The following is a 17,414-nucleotide window of genomic DNA, read 5'->3' as shown; positions in this document are numbered from 1 at the left end:
GAGTTGCCTTTTCCATGAACTCTGAGCTCCTTTTCCATATATGGTCTCGGCTTGGCTCATTTCTTTGCTTGAGAAAGCTGTCTTGTTCCTAACCTTGGTTTCAACTGGTTTCTGCTGGTTTAGCTGTACTCCTGTAGGATGTATCAGTTACAGTTGCGAGAATTGTATCCTTGGGTGCACTCTTGTCTGAAGCTCCTGGTAACCGTCCCCCCCTTTCCCACCCCCTTTTGAGACTCCTTGTCTGAGGCCCCTGCTAACACAAGGGAGCTGCCTTTGCCCATGTCTTGCCCCATGGTGACAAAGCCTGTCCCCACCCAGCCTTTGGGAGCAGGGCAGCAGCCGCCTGCATGGGAGAGTGCTGCCATCGCCAAGGGGGTCAGGGGCCGCAGGAAGTTTCCATCTGGGAAGGCTGGAGGGCAGGGGGAAAGGATGGCAGTAACTTGGCCTTTCTTGTGGGCTTCGATTACAGATGATGAAGGACACTGCCAGGGATGTCCCCGTCACGGTGCAAGCTCTGCATGCCTCCACCGGCCTTCTAAAGAAGGCTCCTTTGGGCCACAGGGAGACACTGCCCGGCAGGACTTGTGCAAGAGCAGAGACACCACGTCTGCCCAGCTTACCACCTCTCCCAGCCAAGGCAGCTAGGCAGGCGCATGGAGGCCTGGAGGCCTCTGCAGGTAAAACAGCAGGATCTTCAAGTCGAACGAAGCTGCCTGCTCTGGAAACATCCTGCAGATCTTCTCCCAGAGGCAGGGCCAATGCCGTGGATACAGAAGGTGTGGCCAGGAGAATCCTGGAGAGAGTGACCAAGGGATTAGAGAGGCTGGTTACGAATTCCCGCGCAGCTGCTGCCAGGAGTTAAGAAATTTAATAGTAGTGTTAAGGCCTAGCTGATTAGAAAATGGTTAAGCATGTTTGTACTGGAAAGTTCTGGAAACCATTGGGCTATCGCCACATGGCTTGTTTATCTATAACCGCAAGGTAAGAAGAAAGCTAACCCCGCCCAGAGACAGTGAAGATACCCAATGGAGAGCGAGAAGACCCCAGACCTGATATTTCTATTGGATTGGACAGTCGCGTGAAGGATGGGTAACTGAGACTGTAGGGGTATAAATGCCCAGGGAATTTTCCATTTGGGGGTCCCTCTTCTGAGGCACCCAGCTCAAGCTGTTCACTTTACTGAAATAAGGAGTTAAACAGAATTCTCAACTCAGCGTTTTAAGACTCTCGGAGACCCAGTGAGTATACGATATTTTCGTAACACCAGGGAACACTTTCCGCCTGTTAGTGGTGCTGGGATGGCTCTGGGCTCAGGGAAGAGATGGGAAGTGGAGCAACTAAAGGCATCTCATCTTCCCTTGCCTCCCCTTCAAAACCCCAAGTGGGAAGCTCATGCTTTCACCTGGGCAATCCAAGAGCACGTCCACTCCTTGCCTGAGTCCAGGCCTGGGTCTTCCGGATCAGCACTAGGAAAAGCAAGGATGTTGCAGGACAATGGTACCAGAACAACTCTTGTCCTGAAAAGCCAGCAGCACTCTGTAAGCTCCTCCTTTGTCCCAGGAGCACAGACCATTCCTGAAAGGGAGATACGAGGCACGCCAGCACACACGGAGCAGAACGAGCCCTGGCCAAGCTTCCTGACAGTGCCAAGGCTGCCACAGTCCCCATCAGGAGTGGGTTTTGCCAGAACTGGCCAAGAAATGCACCAGGAGCTAGTCAGCAAGCTGTCCCCAGCTCCCAGAGGTGCTTGTGCCCCGGAGGTCAAGGCACAATGCTTGGACGCAATGGTGCAGAGCCAGGACTTGGTGCTAAGCAAGTCCTTGGTGTCCCAAGGTGGAGACCTGCAATGTCCCAGCTCCTCGCCAGAAACTCCTTCCACAGCTTGTGGAAACCTGAGGTCATGTGAGTGGAGCTCCTCAAGGACACAAGGTGCAAGTGGGAGGTGCTGGAGCAGCTGTATGCCCATGTCCCCAAGAGGGAGCAGGAGGTGAAAACAGGGAAGAGAGTCCTGGGAGCACCGCAGGATGAGCAAGCAGACTGGGCCAATGAGGAAGAGGACGCTGATGAAGAGCTTCTGCAAGGTGGGAAGCTGGAGGAAAACACCTCTTTGTGCATCACCTGGGTCAGACCTAGCTTCAGGAGCCTATTCACAGACATGGAAACATGCCCCCTTGCTCGCCCAGCAGCAAGGCCAGAGATGCTGCCAGGGAGGCAGCTGGTGACCTGGAGAGCACGCCTCTCGACCCAGCAGTGCCCAGAGGAACCGAGCCAACGGCATCTCCTTTGCCCGATGGCCTTCAGGATGCAGGGGACAGCACGTCTCTCGCCCCATCAGCAAGCACAGGAACAAAGCCAAAGGCCTCCCCTGCAGCCAGAGACCCTAAGGATGCAGGGGAAAATGTGCCTCCCTCTCCATCAGTTCCTGCAGAAGCTGCGCCACAGGCCTCTCCCTTGGCCGGAGACCCTTGGGATGAGAGCAACAGCCCACCTTTTAATACACCATCGCCCAAGGAAACAACATCAGTGGCTTCTCCCTTGGCTGGAGGCCCTTCTCACCAGGCAAGCAAGGATCATGTCATCGTTCCCCACGATCAAAGGAAGCCCTATGTGAGCTGTGTCTGGGGTGTGCAGGGTGGGTATGGAGAGCTGCCCCACCCCGCGAGACCCCCCTGCCCATGGTGCCAAGCTGTCACCCCCAGACATTTGCCCTCTGCAATATCTCCCATGGGGGAGATGCCTGGTCCTCTCCATTTCGAAGTGCCAAAGGCACAGGGCTGACGTCCCTTCCACCCCCTGCGCTGCATTCAGCCCTGGGGTGTGGCGGGTGAATGGCACGGACTCAGGAGGGTTTGCATCCTGAGACATTTATTGTTTATTCTAACACATATTTATACTAAAAAGTTAGCTACTTCAGCAATTCACAGATACGCTTTGCTAAGCCAATCATTATGCAGATTATGTCACAGGTAGCCAATCATTGCACCGATCACGCACGCAGCGATCATGTCTTGTTTGCTTCTTTGTTGGAGAAATGCTGACTTGTTCTTAGCCTTGGTTCCACTGGCTTTTGCTGGTTTATCTGTACTTTCTCAAGATGTATCATTCCCAGCTGCACTGGTGTCCTTGGGTATACTTGCCCCTGTTCAGACTCTTCTTTGTTCGAGCTAGCAACAGTTTCCCCCATTCCCCTTTTCCCATGGTGTGCAACTTATCTCCATCTTAACCCTGTCATGACCCTCCACATCGGGGCATGGATGCAGAGTGAGGAGGGAAGGGGCAGCCCCAGCAGCAGCCCCCTCCCACACCCAATGAGCGAGCCCCCTTCTGCTATGCACCTGGCCACCTCCACTCCCCCTTGCCCGTCATGGCCCCCAGCTCAGCCCTGCTGCTATGGCCCCATGACAAGCCTTGTCCCGTTGCTGTGCCAGTCACAGGTCCCTTCCCTTGGGACTTGCAGCCATTGGCAGCATCTTTTGACCCCAAACCCTTTCCCCCCGTACATCCCGGGGCACCAGTATGCTGAACATGGCCAGCTGATAGCACACGGGTATGTGCTCTTGCTCTGCCCATGCAGGTTGCCTCTGAGCCCAAAGATGAGGAGACGTCATCCTCTTCCTTCAGGAGGAGGGGGCTCATGGCCTGGACCCCATGGTCTTGAGGGCAGAGGCTCTGCTGGGTGGGAGAGGAGACATAGGGCTTTGCTTAGAGGAAGATGTATATGTTGCAGGGACTGACTGGCAGTGTTCCAAATTCCCTCTCCCACAGCATTTATGTTTCTGTTTTCCTCTCATTTGCTGATCGTATCTCCACCGCCCAGAGCTTTTCCTGCTGGCAACTGTTTCTCTGTCCCATGTCTTTTCCCTGTCAGTGCTCACAGACCCCATCCTACCCTCTGTGCATTCAGTCTGCCCTACAGAAGTCTCTCAGGAACAGGGCACTGTCCGGGGGCATCTCCGTGTTTGCAGGCGATAAGGAGAAGGTCAAACAAATGCTGGCGAGGCCAGAGAAGATGATGGCAGTGCTTTCTGTAGTCAGGAGAGTGGGGAAAGGGCTTTCTGAGGTTCATCACAGATCTCTTGATCTCTCATGATAAAGGTCTAGGAGTGTCAGTCTCTTGTCCAAACCGGACAACCTCTTTTCCATACACCCCCACCCCTACACAAACAGTAGGAAATTGAAAACAGACTTAGGAAAGTTCCTTGTCTTTAACATAAACACTTCCTTGACTGTCCTCTTGAAAAGGCTCCATCAGAAAATGTCCTGGTGAGTGAGCTAGAGCTGAGAGAAGCCCTGACCTACACAGCACCCTCTCAAAGGGAGAATGAACCTGCCCTGATGGGGGTGTCTCCTTCCACCCAGAGCTTCTCCCTGCAGTGCTGTGGGGAGTTCCCTGGGCAGGCTGAGTGCTGACCCTCGCAGGTGGCAGAGTCACTGCCCCAGGCACACAGCACCCTGGGGTGCAGGGACACTGCTCTGAATGACAGCCCAGGCAGACCTGGGTGCACTCCCTGGCTTCACAACCCTGCACTGTCCCTGGGAGAAGGTAGCCATGATGCCCTGTAGCTCTGATGGTGTGGCTGGGAATCCCTGCTCTAAAGCACCACCTGCTCCAAACAGCAGAAGCTGTGAGAGCCACTCTGACAGACCCTATCAGCTGTGGAAGGTGCTAGCCGTAGAAGAATCCGCTGGGAACCACGGCAGCATTGCCCTGCAGCCAGAGACTTACTGTGTGAAGGGCTGTGAAGATTCTCCCCACAGTGAGCTCTCAGCTGTCCTCCCATTCCCAACTGTCTAACTTCTGAGTCACTCATCTCATCCTGGTGCCTGCAGGCAGTACCCTGAGTCTTGCTGCTCTTCTAAGAGGAGCTGCACCTGGACAGAGCTGTCTCCCTGCAGCACCTGCCAGGTTGCCATGGGCTCCCACAGTCCCAGGAGCCAGGCCCAGCTCAGGAACACAGGCCCACCTGAAGACATGACTTTTTCTGTCCCCTGTGCACCCTCAAGTTGTTCCCAGGGCTCCAGGGCTGACAGTTCCTGAAAGGCCACAGAGTCACTCCTGGGAAATATCCACTGAAGTAGTCTAAAATGATTACTGATGGTCCCTCTGTAAACAGTGGAGAGAGACTGAGTCCAGCGTTGCAGTTGGTCTCATCCAAGACAGTGGTTATCTAAGAGAGGTGGAAATGTCCCACTCTAGAAGGTCCTGCTCCCATCTCATAAGAAGACAGGACACCTGCATGGGGCAAGAAGGGAGTTCATTTCCTCATGCTTCAAGGACTGATTTAGAGGAGTTAATCAAAACGTCTAATGCCCATTGAGAAGCTCCTGGGATGGAGTGGGATTCAGTTCCCTCCTGTGTGCTCCACAAACTCAGAGGAGGTTTCCCCTTGCCCAAGTTTTGGGGTGCACAAAATGGGTGTCTGCGTGCGAGCTCCTTGTCTAAGCTCCCATTGTAATCAATGGAGATGGAGGGAGCCAGCTGTACACACTCACACCCCTTTAGACTTTTGAAGGGACAGAGGTGGTCCAAGACATGTGCCACTGTCTGCTTGCTCTGATGGAACAACTATGAGACCCACATCTTTCTAGAGCATCAGGTAGGGACCAGGTGGAGAATCTCCTTGGCCATCTGAAATGACCCTGGATGCCTACTACCCCCAGAGCTCCACTCACTAAGAAGCTCAGATCTATGCAAATCCAGGCACTGCAAATAATTTGTGTAATTTAGTGCAGACACTTGATTTCATGCAATGACAATAGGAGTGCAGGGCCATGTCAGATGCATGGGGTGTCCAACACAACCACCATGTTTCTAGCAGATACAGCATGGGACAAACAAGAAAACCACACCCTTTTGGAGTGGTTGCTGGGCAAACACCCCAGGGCATCTTGGATTTCCCACCTGTTCCCAAACAGTGGATTCCCACCACTGCCTTTAGGCGAAGTCCATCCCATCTACATCTGAGCATGCTGCAAAGATGGAAGGCACATGACACCAAAGTCTCCACACATATGCCAACACTCTCAAACCCCACTAGCTCTCCTCTCCCTAAATCTTTTCTCACTCCCTGATGATATGAACAGGGACTGTACTAATGATGCAACCACAGAGTGGCTGAATCTCAGGCAGTTCAGGCCCAGGGACTTTCTGAGTGGCACCTTGTCCTTCCTGGAGATCTGGTCACTTCCGTCACAGGCCCTAAGGTGCTGCAGAGTCAGCTCAGGCACCAAACACCTCTCCTGACATGGTTGCACAGCCCAGCTCTGTTTCTCTCTGGCCTTGGATACTGCAGGGTCTCTGTTGCCCAGAGAAGCTGTGCCATCTCCATCCCCAGAGCTTTTCAAGACTGGATCAAGCCCTCAGCAACCTGGTCTCACCCCAAAGCTGACCCTGCAGTGAGCACAAGGTGGGGCTAGAGGCCACATGAAGTCCCATCCAGCCTCAAAGATTATTAGATTCCTTCTCCTGTCAATGTTAGGGAAAGCACTCAGTTCTCCTGACCATGGAAGTAAGTCAGACACACACCTATGATCAGATCAACTAGCTTTCCTGTCCTGCTCCAGTCAGAGATGTGCAGATGCAGGGCTGCTTGGCAGGTACCCCTGAACAGCCCTGATCACTCCTTTGCTTCACCTTTTATTCTGTTTTTCTCCCCTTTACTTCTTCCAAGTTCTACTTTCTTACTATCCTCATACCCTTCCATACAAACAGCTCACCTCTCTTTACCTTTTCCCCACAGGACCTGATTTTGCTTGCTTTGTACCCTCACTTGGCATTTCTGATGGTTGCCGTGGTAATTCCTACCTAAGTCAGCAATTCCATTCAACTAGTACCTCCTTTTAGTCCTTGAAGTGACTTGCAATGGCTCATGCTGTTGTCTTGTTAGAAGCACCACAAGTCAGAGTGAGCCATCTACATGCACACATTAACAGCTGACACAATGAGCTTCAGTATGGGGGACCTTGAGAAACTTGGGGATTCAGCCAACAGAAACCTCATGAAGTTTTACAAAGAGAAGTGGCAAGTCCTGCACATGGGGAAGAATAACCCTGTGCATCAGGACAGATTGAGATCAGAACATCTAAGGAGTGGCCTGAGGAGAAGGGCCTGGGTATTACAATGGCTGCCATATGAGCCAGTGGTGCATGCTCACTGCGAATAAGGCCACATGCCTATGGGACTGCATTAGTAGTAGCATGGCTACCCAGAGAAGGGGAGTTATTATCCTCCTTGACTCAGCACTAGTGTGTCCCATCTTGGGGCTGCCAGGAGCTTTCCTTGGTAGCGGGAAGCAGCAGAAAAACAGGAAACAGCCCCAAAATGTAGCTTGGGAAGTTCATACTGGCCATTAGGATGAAGAAATATTACTTGAAGGGTAGTGCTGTGGTGGAGCAGGCCACCCAGAGGTAGTCTGTGATCAGCCCTCGGCTTTGTGTTTCAAGAAACAGCCAGTGAGGATGGAGGGACATCAATGAAGGGAGGGAGATCCCAGGGTGAGGGCAAGGTGCGGAAACAGGTTGGGTGTCTGCAGGCTGCGGGGACACAGGAGCAGGTTTGGGACAGCACAGGCCAGCCTGTGGTGGAGATGGCCGAGGGCGCTGGCAAGGCTGAAGGGCCCAGACAGAACTGAGGTCTTTGTCCCTTTGGCTTATGGCTGTTTTCTCTGCCACCAAAGCCTACCAGGAGACACCAGGGCCTTTCTCCCCCTTACTGTTCAGGGGACCCTGAGAGGTGTCATGTATTTGTTCTACACTCGGCATTGTGCACCCCCAGCCACACTGGGCCCTGGGCAATGCGCAAAGGAAAGGATCTCCCTTTCCAGGGGTTTGCTATCCATGCTGGCCTGTTTTCCTTGATAAAACACATCAAAGGTTTATGTGGCATCAAAGCAACCTGAGTATTTCCTTTGCCTACCTGTAATCAGTGATTACAATTTTCTGCTCCAATTGGGCCCTGTGGAGCCTTTGTTGCTAATGGCCCTCAGTGGGACCCGGTAATGCTCTATGAACCTTTGGGGTTTACTTCTGACTTTGACTTCTTCAATGTTTTGTTCAGTTTCCTCTCAGTAGCTGAGGTTCATGGACTCAGCACCAAATACACCATGGGGCTCATTAAAATGCAAAAAGCCCTGACAAACCATGTCTCTACCTATAATTTTCTTCAAGTCTTGCATGGTAATTGGAGAGGTTTGGGGAGCGTAGCTGAAAGATGGAGACTTCAATAATATACAGGTATTTTTGCTTTTAAAGGGTATTATTATTATTATTATTATTATTATTATTATTATTAACATTATTCAGCTACAGAATAAGTGCTAATTGCATAGCACAGAAGTTGCTAAAGAAATTTAGCAAAGCGTACCCCACTAAGTATTTGTCGATCGGCTGCTTTTGTTAGTTCAGTGAAGACTCTATCATGCGTCAATTCTCCAGCGCTAAGTTCATCACAGAGGGCAAAAGGAGAGAGCAGCCCCGTTCTTGGGAAAGCCTTCTGGAGGGAGAAAGTCAAAGCATGCGTGCCATGATGAGGATGCATGCTAGTACTAACGCGTAGTAGCGTCAGGCTTTTCTGCTAATTCCTGGAGACAGGTGAGCTTGTGCCGAGGCTCCCAGAATGACTTAAAAGTTTTCTGGAGTTCCAAGGTCTTCACGCAGGCTTGCTCTGAAGGGCTGTGCTTTTCTGGTGCCAGTATTGCAAAATCAGACGATTGCTTTCCCTCCTATCCTCGACAGAATTCCTTGAGAAGGGCCCTGTAGGACAGAAGGTGGTGTGCTCTACAAGTCTTTGGGACAGAGTGGTGGACACCAGAAGAGGGCAGAAGACAACCCGCGCCAACATGAACATGCCAGCGCAAACTGCACAGCAGGTATGGTGTCAGCAGCATGCCTTTTTTCCTTGGTAGGCTTATTCTGCCTGGGAAGGAGGCGTGAGCTGTGCCGGCGGAAGCACAGCCCCTGCCCCTGCCGTGAGTGGGGCAGCGCAGCGGCTGCAGGCTGCGGACGGTGCCCGGCGGTCCCTGGCGCCAGGGGAGTGCGTCTCCGCTGTGGCCTCGGGTCATAAAGGGGGGCAGGGCCACGCTGCCCCTGGCAGCCGCCCGTCACAGACACGCTGTGATCCAATTGGCTGCGCCACATCAGGACCAGCCCGCTTGGCTGCTAGGAGCCTCCTCATTGGCCGAGCTGCCTGCCGTCACAAAGGCCCTCAGGGCTGGGGTCACTCTGCGGCAGAGAGGGCGGTGGTGCAGCAGCTGCTCGCGAGCTCTCTGCCCAGGTGCTCGCGGACGCGCTGGTGGAAGCGAGCGTGGGCTGAGCGAGCGTTCTGGATAACTGGGCTCGTTCCTTTTCCACTTGGAATTGTATGTGCCAAAAATGAAGTCATGCTCTGCAAGCTGGGGTGGGGTACCACCTGCAGGAGCTGGCCGAGAAAGGAGCCCCTCCTGTGAGTAAAGACTTCAAGAGTAAAGGTTAACTTTGTGACTCCCCGAAGGCACCGAAAGTGGCTAGCGTTTGTTGCAAGGCTGAATTTCGATAGATTGACAGGCTCCGGTGGATGCTGGGGAGTTTTCTGGTAGTACAGAGACTTCTGCAGGTGTGCACGACAGTTGAAGCCTACAGTGCCTAGAAAAAGACCTGATCCTAGGAGGGTTGCTGGCTTATTTGGGGGTCTTTGTTCTTCCCTTTATTACTGTGTAATTGCAAGTCTAAGGGTAAGGGTTAAGGTTAGGATGAGGAGAAAGAACAGAATAATTGGGCTGTCAGATGAGTGCCTCGAGACGGAAGGGACTTGGCAGCAGTTCCTGAAGGCCGAGTAGTAATTGTTGCCCATGGGAAAAAGTAAAACAGATGAATAAACTCTTCTTCCCCAACTGTGCATTGGCCAGCCAACGTGAGTGGCAGCCTTCACGGGCAGTCTCTACTGCGTGCTTGTGATCTCCACGGCAGCTAGTTCTTGTGGGGGCTGCTGTCCAGAGCACTACCTCTGAAACCTCCGTTCCTAAACCAAAGGCAGGCAGTCTCTTTTACAATCTGATTTCCTTGCAGTCATTACCGATGGAATTGCTCCGCCACAAAGGATGCTTTTCCCTCCCGAGAAGATTTCTGTGTCTTGGCAGCAACGGCAAGGTGTTGGAGCTGGACTCCGCAACCTGGGCAATATGTGTTTCCTCAACTCTGTTCTACAGTGTTTGACCTACACGCCCCCTCTGGCCAATTACCTGCTTTCCGGGCAACACAGCCAGTCGTGTGAGTACTTGTGAACATGTTCGTTGCAACCTCCTGGACAGCTCTGCAGGTGAAAGAACAAGAATGGCTCTGTGAAGCAAACGCTGAGTTTTCCTATTTTCCCTGTAGGGGCTGTCTTTTAATAGCGCATTCATGGCGGTCTCAGGATAGCTGGTGGAGTGCTTGCTTTCATTTAATGCCCTGCGCTCAGACGTCAAAGAAGGGTTCTTTCTTCCCTCATGTGAATGATCAAGGGCATTGGGAAGTAAGGCACTTCATGAAAACTTGGCCTGTGGCTTTCTGGCTGGTAGGAAGAGGATAAAATCTTGGAGGAGGGCATCACAGGTTCTCAGTGTTCCTTCACAGCCGGGTTTCCTTGATGCACGACCGCTGTGAGAACTGATATGGTCACTGTTGAATTATGAGAAGAGTAAAAGTCCCAAAGAGCACCGTGAAAGCAGTATGAGCTGGTCTGGCTACTCCTGTGCACCTCCCTGCAAGAGAGGGCTTGGCAGTAGTCCTTCAGGTGTTTCATCAGAAGATGTGTGCTAGTACAGACTGAGTGGTTAATGCTTATGCACACAGACTGGGCTGTTGGCACCTTTGGAGAAGAGAGCGTGGAATGGAGAGCCGAGACTGCACTTACAACTTCCAGGTTGTTGTTGCTTCAGGTTTTCCACAGGTACGCAGGTATCTTTCACTAGGCTGAGGTGGTTTCTTCCTTGACTCTTGACAGGTCATGAGCAAGGCTTCTGCATGCTGTGTACAATGGAGACTCACGTTAAGCAGGTCCTGTTCTGCTCTGCCAGTGCCATCGAGCCTACGGCTGTCTTCAGTGACCTTAGACGTAAGTCATTTCAGGTGGCGTTCTTTGTAGAAACGTCTGAATTTTCGAGGGTTATTTCATGGGTGCAAAGGGTTTGGAGAGTTTAATTTTTTAGGGAAGAGAGCTTTTAGAAAAGTACGTTTTCTGTCCCTTCTTGTGAGATAAACGTTGTACCCTTTGTATTTCTTAGGAATAGGGGAGCATTTCTGTTTTGGCAGACAGGAAGATGCTCATGAATTCTTATGTTACACCGTGGCTGCTATGCAGACAGCTTGTTTGAATGGAAGCACCGAATAAGCAGAACCACGTTAACCTTTAAGTGTTCTCTAGCACTTTTGACGCCTTCATTTCCTGCCCTACGTGAAAACCTTTGTCCAGGGTTTTCGTAGAAAAGAAAAGCTCTTTGAAGAAAGAGCTAACTCTCTGCCTCAGCTCTTCTGAGCGCTGATGATCATTTGTTTCCAGCTCGGACGCATCGTTGCAAGCCACCATGGTCATTCACCAAATATTTGGAGGACTTCTAAGATCCAGAGGTACTTTTTAAAACTATTACTGTCCTTAGAACTGATCTGTGCCTTTGTGTCCATTTGTCGCAAAGAGCTTGCAGTGTGACTGAAGTAGTGGGTCTCAGTAATGTCAAGGGGCAAGGTGAGTCTCCTTCGCATTTTGTGAAGTGCTTCTGTTTGGATTCCAGTAACGTGCTTGAGCTGCCAAGCAGTTTCAGAGTCCTATGAGGCGTTCCTCAATATCCCTTTGGAGATAGAGGTAAGACGTTTTGGAACTGTGGCCAAAGATGCGGTTGAAGGCGCCGAGCTTTTGGGGTTTGTTCTTTCTTCTTGTGGCTTCCTAAGCTCGATGGAGTTCACCTAGGAATGTATGCTGTTCACGGCAAAAACGCTTGGTGGTGGCTGGGAAGTGGACTGGACTTGGTCCTCCTCTGGAAGCCCTGTGACTGGTCTCCATGTATGCGTGGGGTTTAAGCTGGAGGGAGGGCAATTAGCATATCACCGCACGCATGCTCAGCCTATGATACTTCCCAGTTTTGGACTACCTCGATACACTTCTGATCGGGATACGATGGCTCTTTTTGCTTTTGTTATTTATGAGACGGCATACCACAGATAACTTAATTGTGCGCTACCGCAGACAGGTAGCTCTTTGTATCAGAGTCCAATCATTTTCAAACAAGGTCGGTGCTCAGCATGCTCAGCTTCTGCCTCTTTCTTCACGGTGTTTGCGGCTTCGCAGTAGGTCTCCCGCGTGTGAACGAGGGAGGCCCTGCGGCCAAAGAGCAGTCACGGGTCGGGATTTGCGTTTCCAGGAACTCGGTGTCCTCCTTTCTTCCTCATCCAGGCGGCCTCCTCTGTCCCCGGAGTGCTAGAAGGATTTGTGAGACCTGAGCTGCTGGATGGTGAAAATTGCTACAAATGTAGCAAGATTCTTCCTAATGCCATCGGAATAGGAGATACTGGCTGAACCTATTGCCTGTCTCAAAGCAGAAGTTATCCTTTGACTAAATTCAGAAAGACAAACGAGACAACGAGACGCAGCTTTTTGTTGTGCAGCTGATGATAGCCTGAAGTCACCCAAAGCCTGGAGTAGAGTGCATGCGCTTCTAAGAGCGGGATCTTTGTCATTCTGTTCAACTAGTTGGAAATCTTTGATAAGAAGCGCAGACGCTAGCTCACAGGCGAATTTTACTCCTAGTGTTGTCTTCCCTGGGTGTGGTCAGCCTTGCTAACTGTGAAGCTGCACACCAACCTATTCCTACGGCCAGAAGTTAAAAGCCGTGTCCTCTGTGTAGCAGTGAGCTCAAGCAGGAAGGAGCTGTGCACAAGGATTTGGGGTGGGAGGCCACAACAGCTTTCGGAAGGTCCTAGTGTCCCCTGTGGAACGCACCTGTGGGCCTAGGTGACTCTCAGCTGGCTCGCTGGTAATGAACGTTAGCAAGCTCTGCCGGCTCGCTAGCAGAACATCTTGCGCAGTTCTTGAATTGTAAAAACTGCAGCTAGGCATTCTGTCGATGGGTTTGGAACTCTCTGTCTTGTATTTTGACCTCAGAACTGGGGAGGAGGCTATTTCAAATAGCTCTTTCCACTCAGTAGCTATCAACAGTATTTTTCCTGATGAGGTAAGCCGACACCTTTCAGGATTCATCTGTCTTCCTCTGTGATAGCAGCTGAATGTCACTGGGTACCCTGTACGTCCTGCCTTTGAGCAGGCCGTGGAGCAAGTTTACAGTGAACCAGTTCATTTCCAAGGATTTCAGCTGGTTCAGTCTCTTTCCAGGTGACTGTTGGCATCTTGTATTTTTGATGCTGATAACTGATCCGTTTGTGAAGTTCTTTGCCGTTCCTAGTCCTGAGGACTGAGGCTCCCTTTTTCCAGCTCTCTTTCCCTGTTGGCACTCCAGCAGAAAGCGGGTAGCCAGGCCATGAGATGGAAATAGCCACTTCTGCGTACTGGGAGACATCACCCTTGTGTGGCATTCTGGAACCGCGCTCTCGTGAGAGAGTCACGTTCCGTCTGCCTTACGAGTTGTAGGCAAGCCTTACTTTTGGGCGCAGCTCAGGCGTTTGTTTGGCTACCAAAAGGCAACATTCCCAGTCCGTCTTGAGCCGCCCTCATGCATCCTGCTGCGTTCTCCGCACGAGCAAGGCTGAAATGCGGTGTGCGGCTTTAAGAAAAGAAGCACCGTCTTAGGCAAGGAAATTGCGTTCGGCTAGGATGAGCGTTGTGAGAGACATGGAAACTCGTCTGACTTTTGGCGGGAGGAGGGAGGGGGAAAGATGCCTTGAAACAATTGCCTGTGCTTGCTTTGAAGGTGTGAAAAGATGGTTGCTGCGTCCAAGAGGTTTACAATACATCGCTCTTCCAACGTTCTCACCATAGCCCTGAAAAGATTTGCCGATTTCACTGGTGGAAAGATTAGCAAGGTATCTATGCAACTGCCATGCCTTCTTGGGAAGGGAGATTTCCCAAGGCAGAACACTCTTTTAAAAGTTGTTAATGTTGGCCGACTGTAACCATAGCAACGGAAGATGTCCAGGAAAAATCAGCACAAGAAGTAGGTCTTACTCTTTCTCTTCTGGTAACAGCCAAGTTCCCGTGTGACGATAAGCGTATGCTCTGCTCTTAAAGAGCTGATTTTGCACTGAGCAGTTCTCTGCAGCTGAAATGATTAAATGTTGTCTCTGGGAAGGCCAATTTCTGAGGAAGCAAAAAATGTCTGTCTAAACTTCCAGCCCATGTTCTTAGAAGTGTTTTTCTCCGGCTCTTTCATAAAGTGTTCCCAGATGAGTTTTGAATCCTCTTTCTCTGTCTTCAGGATATGAACTATCCAGAGTATTTGGACCTTCGAGCATACATGTCTGAGTCAGTTGGAGAACCAGTCCTCTACACCTTATATGCAGTCCTGGTGCACAGAGGTGCCAGTGGTCACGCAGGACACTATTTCTGCTTCACCAAGGTAAGCATCGACTTCATTTCTTGCAGGGTAAAATCTGTGCTGCTGAAGAGAAACTTGCCGCAGCACGTTACTGGCAGCCACTGTTTTTAAGGGGAAAGGACTTGTTACATGTCTTCTTTGACTAGTCTTGGTGTATCCTTTGTCTGGCAGTGTTCTGTCTGGGTTTTGCTGTGGAAAGCATGCAGCTGCTCTAAAGACATCATTGCCTTTATTTGCAGGCCAGCAATGGACTGTGATATGAGATGAATGATGCCTCGGTAGCCCTTTGCGACATCAAAACTGTTCTCAGCCAGCAGGCATATTTACTTTTTTATATCAGGTAAGAGCAAGTATTGAGATGGGTTCAGGCTACGTTTCCTTTTCGCGCTACTGAAACGTCTTTTCTTCTCCTCTGACATGTTTTTCTTTCTGTCCTGGGAGGAAAGGACTATTGGAAGAATTGGTTCTGCCCAGTCTGGAATTCCCCATGTCGTGTATTGTCTTTCATTGCTTGGCCTTCACCTGCTGCACTTGCGTAACTTGTTACGTACATGCTCTCTTTAGCCGGCGAACGCCGAAAAGAGGAGAAATTTAGGCCAGAGGTGGTGTAAGGATGAGTTCTTGCTCTGAAAGGGACAGCCGTGGTAGGAAGACCAGTATCTGGTTTTCAGCTTGTAGTCTTGGTTACGTTTTCAGTATGGCGTATCAGCTGCTCCTAGAAAACGGTAGGATGGGATTCAGCCCAAGAGGAGGCTGAGAGAACATGTCTCAACTGAGATCGCTGTTGTTTCCCAAGGTGCTATGATGAGACACTTGGAGAACATGCTTCTTACGCGCCTGCGCCATCTTATCCACCTTCGTTCCTTGGTCAGCAGGGGGCTAAAAATAAGCAGGCTGGATTTCTGGGACCACAGCATCGTCCTCATATGATGAAGGTAAGTGTGTGGGGGGGAGGGGGGAGGCAAGGGGAAGAGAGGGAAGGATAAAGGCACCAAATTGAGAGCGGGATTTTTCTTTTTCTTCCTTTTTTTTGGGGGGGGGGGCAGTAGTGTCTGCATCATATTTTCCCTCCCACACTGCAGCTTTCTTCACAGCTCTCCTGCTGCAGCCAGAATCCTTCAAACAGTGGCTAATGCTAAATTGCGTGCAGCCCTGCTGCTTCTTCAGTTGCAGCTCAGCTTCCTGAAGCACTGCGAGACATTGGAAGTAGAGCCTAGTCATGCTCAAATCATGAAAGAAAAGGAAAGATTGCTTGGTTTATTTTTAGTGCTGTCACTTTAGCTGAGACAGCAAAACCAGAATGGCTTATTCGTGAGCACTGGAACAATTATGCTCGGGATTTCAGGGAAAGTTTAAAGGGGAAAAATGGACGCACATACATACGTACATACATAAAGAGAGAGAGAGAGAGAGAGAGAGAGAGATCTGGGACCATCTTTAGCCCGTGATCAGCTGTTTGGATGGGCTTTCAAAAATGATGCTCATTTGCTTCCAATAGGCCGAAACCCAAAAGTAGGAATGAAAAACACTTGCTGGCCTTGCACTTAGAGTTAAAGCAGAGTGTTGGGTTTTTTTTTTTTCCTGTTCAGCTCCTGAGGCAATTTGTAGGACTACGTGGTAGGAGGGGTTTGTGTTTGGGGCTTTTCAAAGCTGTGTGTTTGCATATAGCCACTTTAGAACCTCTTCTTTTGAAATACAGAGTTCAAGTCATTTAAAGAGAAATGGAGCCCTGAAAGAGGATCCAAAGGCCATTGGTATCACAGAAATGGGCGGTCATTCTCACAAGAGGAGGTGCTGTCGCAGGCTGGAAAGAAACAAGCAAAACTGCCATCAGCAGCAGTACTGCAATGGAAGCAGGTGCCCATCTTCCTGTAGTGACAGAAACCACCCGGATAAGGGCAGAAGCTCCGGAAGATGTCCTCGTTACCAATCCCGAAGCAGAGGACGAACAGAGCAAGACAGGTCGCGTGAGCATTCTTGCAAAAGCAGGTGGCTCCACCTGTCGCCACTCTCCAGAGGGGAAGATGGGCATCACTTCAGCAGCCACCAAGCAGACTTGCGCCGCCGTTCAGTACCGGAGCAGCAGTCTGAAAAATATTCTCATCAAAGATGAGCACCTTCAGCTGTGTCAGTTCCTTCTGGTTTTGAGGGCTCTTCCCCGAAGACTGAAAAGCAAAGAAACAGAAAAAGAGGACATCCCCATGCAGAAGGGAGCGACAACAAAATAGAAGGGAAACGGAGAAAGATGGAGAAAAGAGATTCCAGCGGTTTGCTCCTTGTTCTTCTCTGGCTGTTCCTCTTGTCCGCCCAGTTGGCTTTAAAGAGCTCTCAGTGATGCGGAGTCTGTCTGGAGAGCACGTGAGTAGGTTGATCAAGTGAAGATAGGAAAGATACTGCTGAGTTGTGTTAGAACTTCAGAACGGGACTGTTAACGGTGCTAACTGACACTTGGAATACGCAGAGGTAGAAGACACCACTCTGAAATAAAGTTATTAGATGTTTATTACCTTGAAATCCCTGAACCACAAGGGGAACCCCAGGAACCTTGTGGGCAGGCGACCGGGCTGTCCCAGGCACCGTAGAGCATTGGCCCATGGCAAGGTTCAGGGGGGTGTGGGTTTAAGGTGAATTAATAGGTTACAGTATGGGGGACTGCGCATGCGCTACAGATAACAAGGGCAGCAATCATTCTTTAGATGTACAGATAACAAGGGAAGCAATAATTCTTTGGGAATACACAAGTCCAGAGTGACACCTGTGTGGTGCGCCAAAGGGTCGCGACCGGCTCTTCCTCTTGGATTCTGAGCACCAAGTGTTTTGGCAGCCGGAATAATTGATCAGTCAGCATCAGCATGCTCCTATCTCCTCGCCAATATTCTGCTGTTTACCCACTAAAGGGACCATATAGTTAGAGTCACA

General features: G+C 50.7%; 1 protein-coding gene across 1 annotated transcript; it reads left to right on the top strand.

The window, feature by feature from the left end:
* The first annotated feature begins 1,784 nt into the window (after positions 1-1,784).
* LOC136996598 (ubiquitin carboxyl-terminal hydrolase 42-like) lies at positions 1,785-16,723 on the top strand. The gene is given in 12 exon segments (XM_067317493.1): positions 1,785-1,902; positions 10,042-10,242; positions 10,958-11,068; positions 11,238-11,336; positions 11,509-11,580; positions 11,742-11,812; positions 12,401-12,483; positions 13,872-13,983; positions 14,376-14,516; positions 14,735-14,835; positions 15,292-15,430; positions 16,259-16,723. Coding segments are annotated over 12 exon segments (1,713 nt in total).
* The last annotated feature ends 691 nt before the right edge of the window (positions 16,724-17,414 follow it).

Source organism: Apteryx mantelli, unplaced genomic scaffold, assembly GCF_036417845.1.
Source record: "Apteryx mantelli isolate bAptMan1 unplaced genomic scaffold, bAptMan1.hap1 HAP1_SCAFFOLD_50, whole genome shotgun sequence".
Taxonomy (NCBI): domain Eukaryota; kingdom Metazoa; phylum Chordata; class Aves; order Apterygiformes; family Apterygidae; genus Apteryx; species Apteryx mantelli.
The sequence above is the reverse complement of the archived record's forward strand: the minus strand, read 5'-3'. Positions and strand labels throughout refer to the sequence as shown.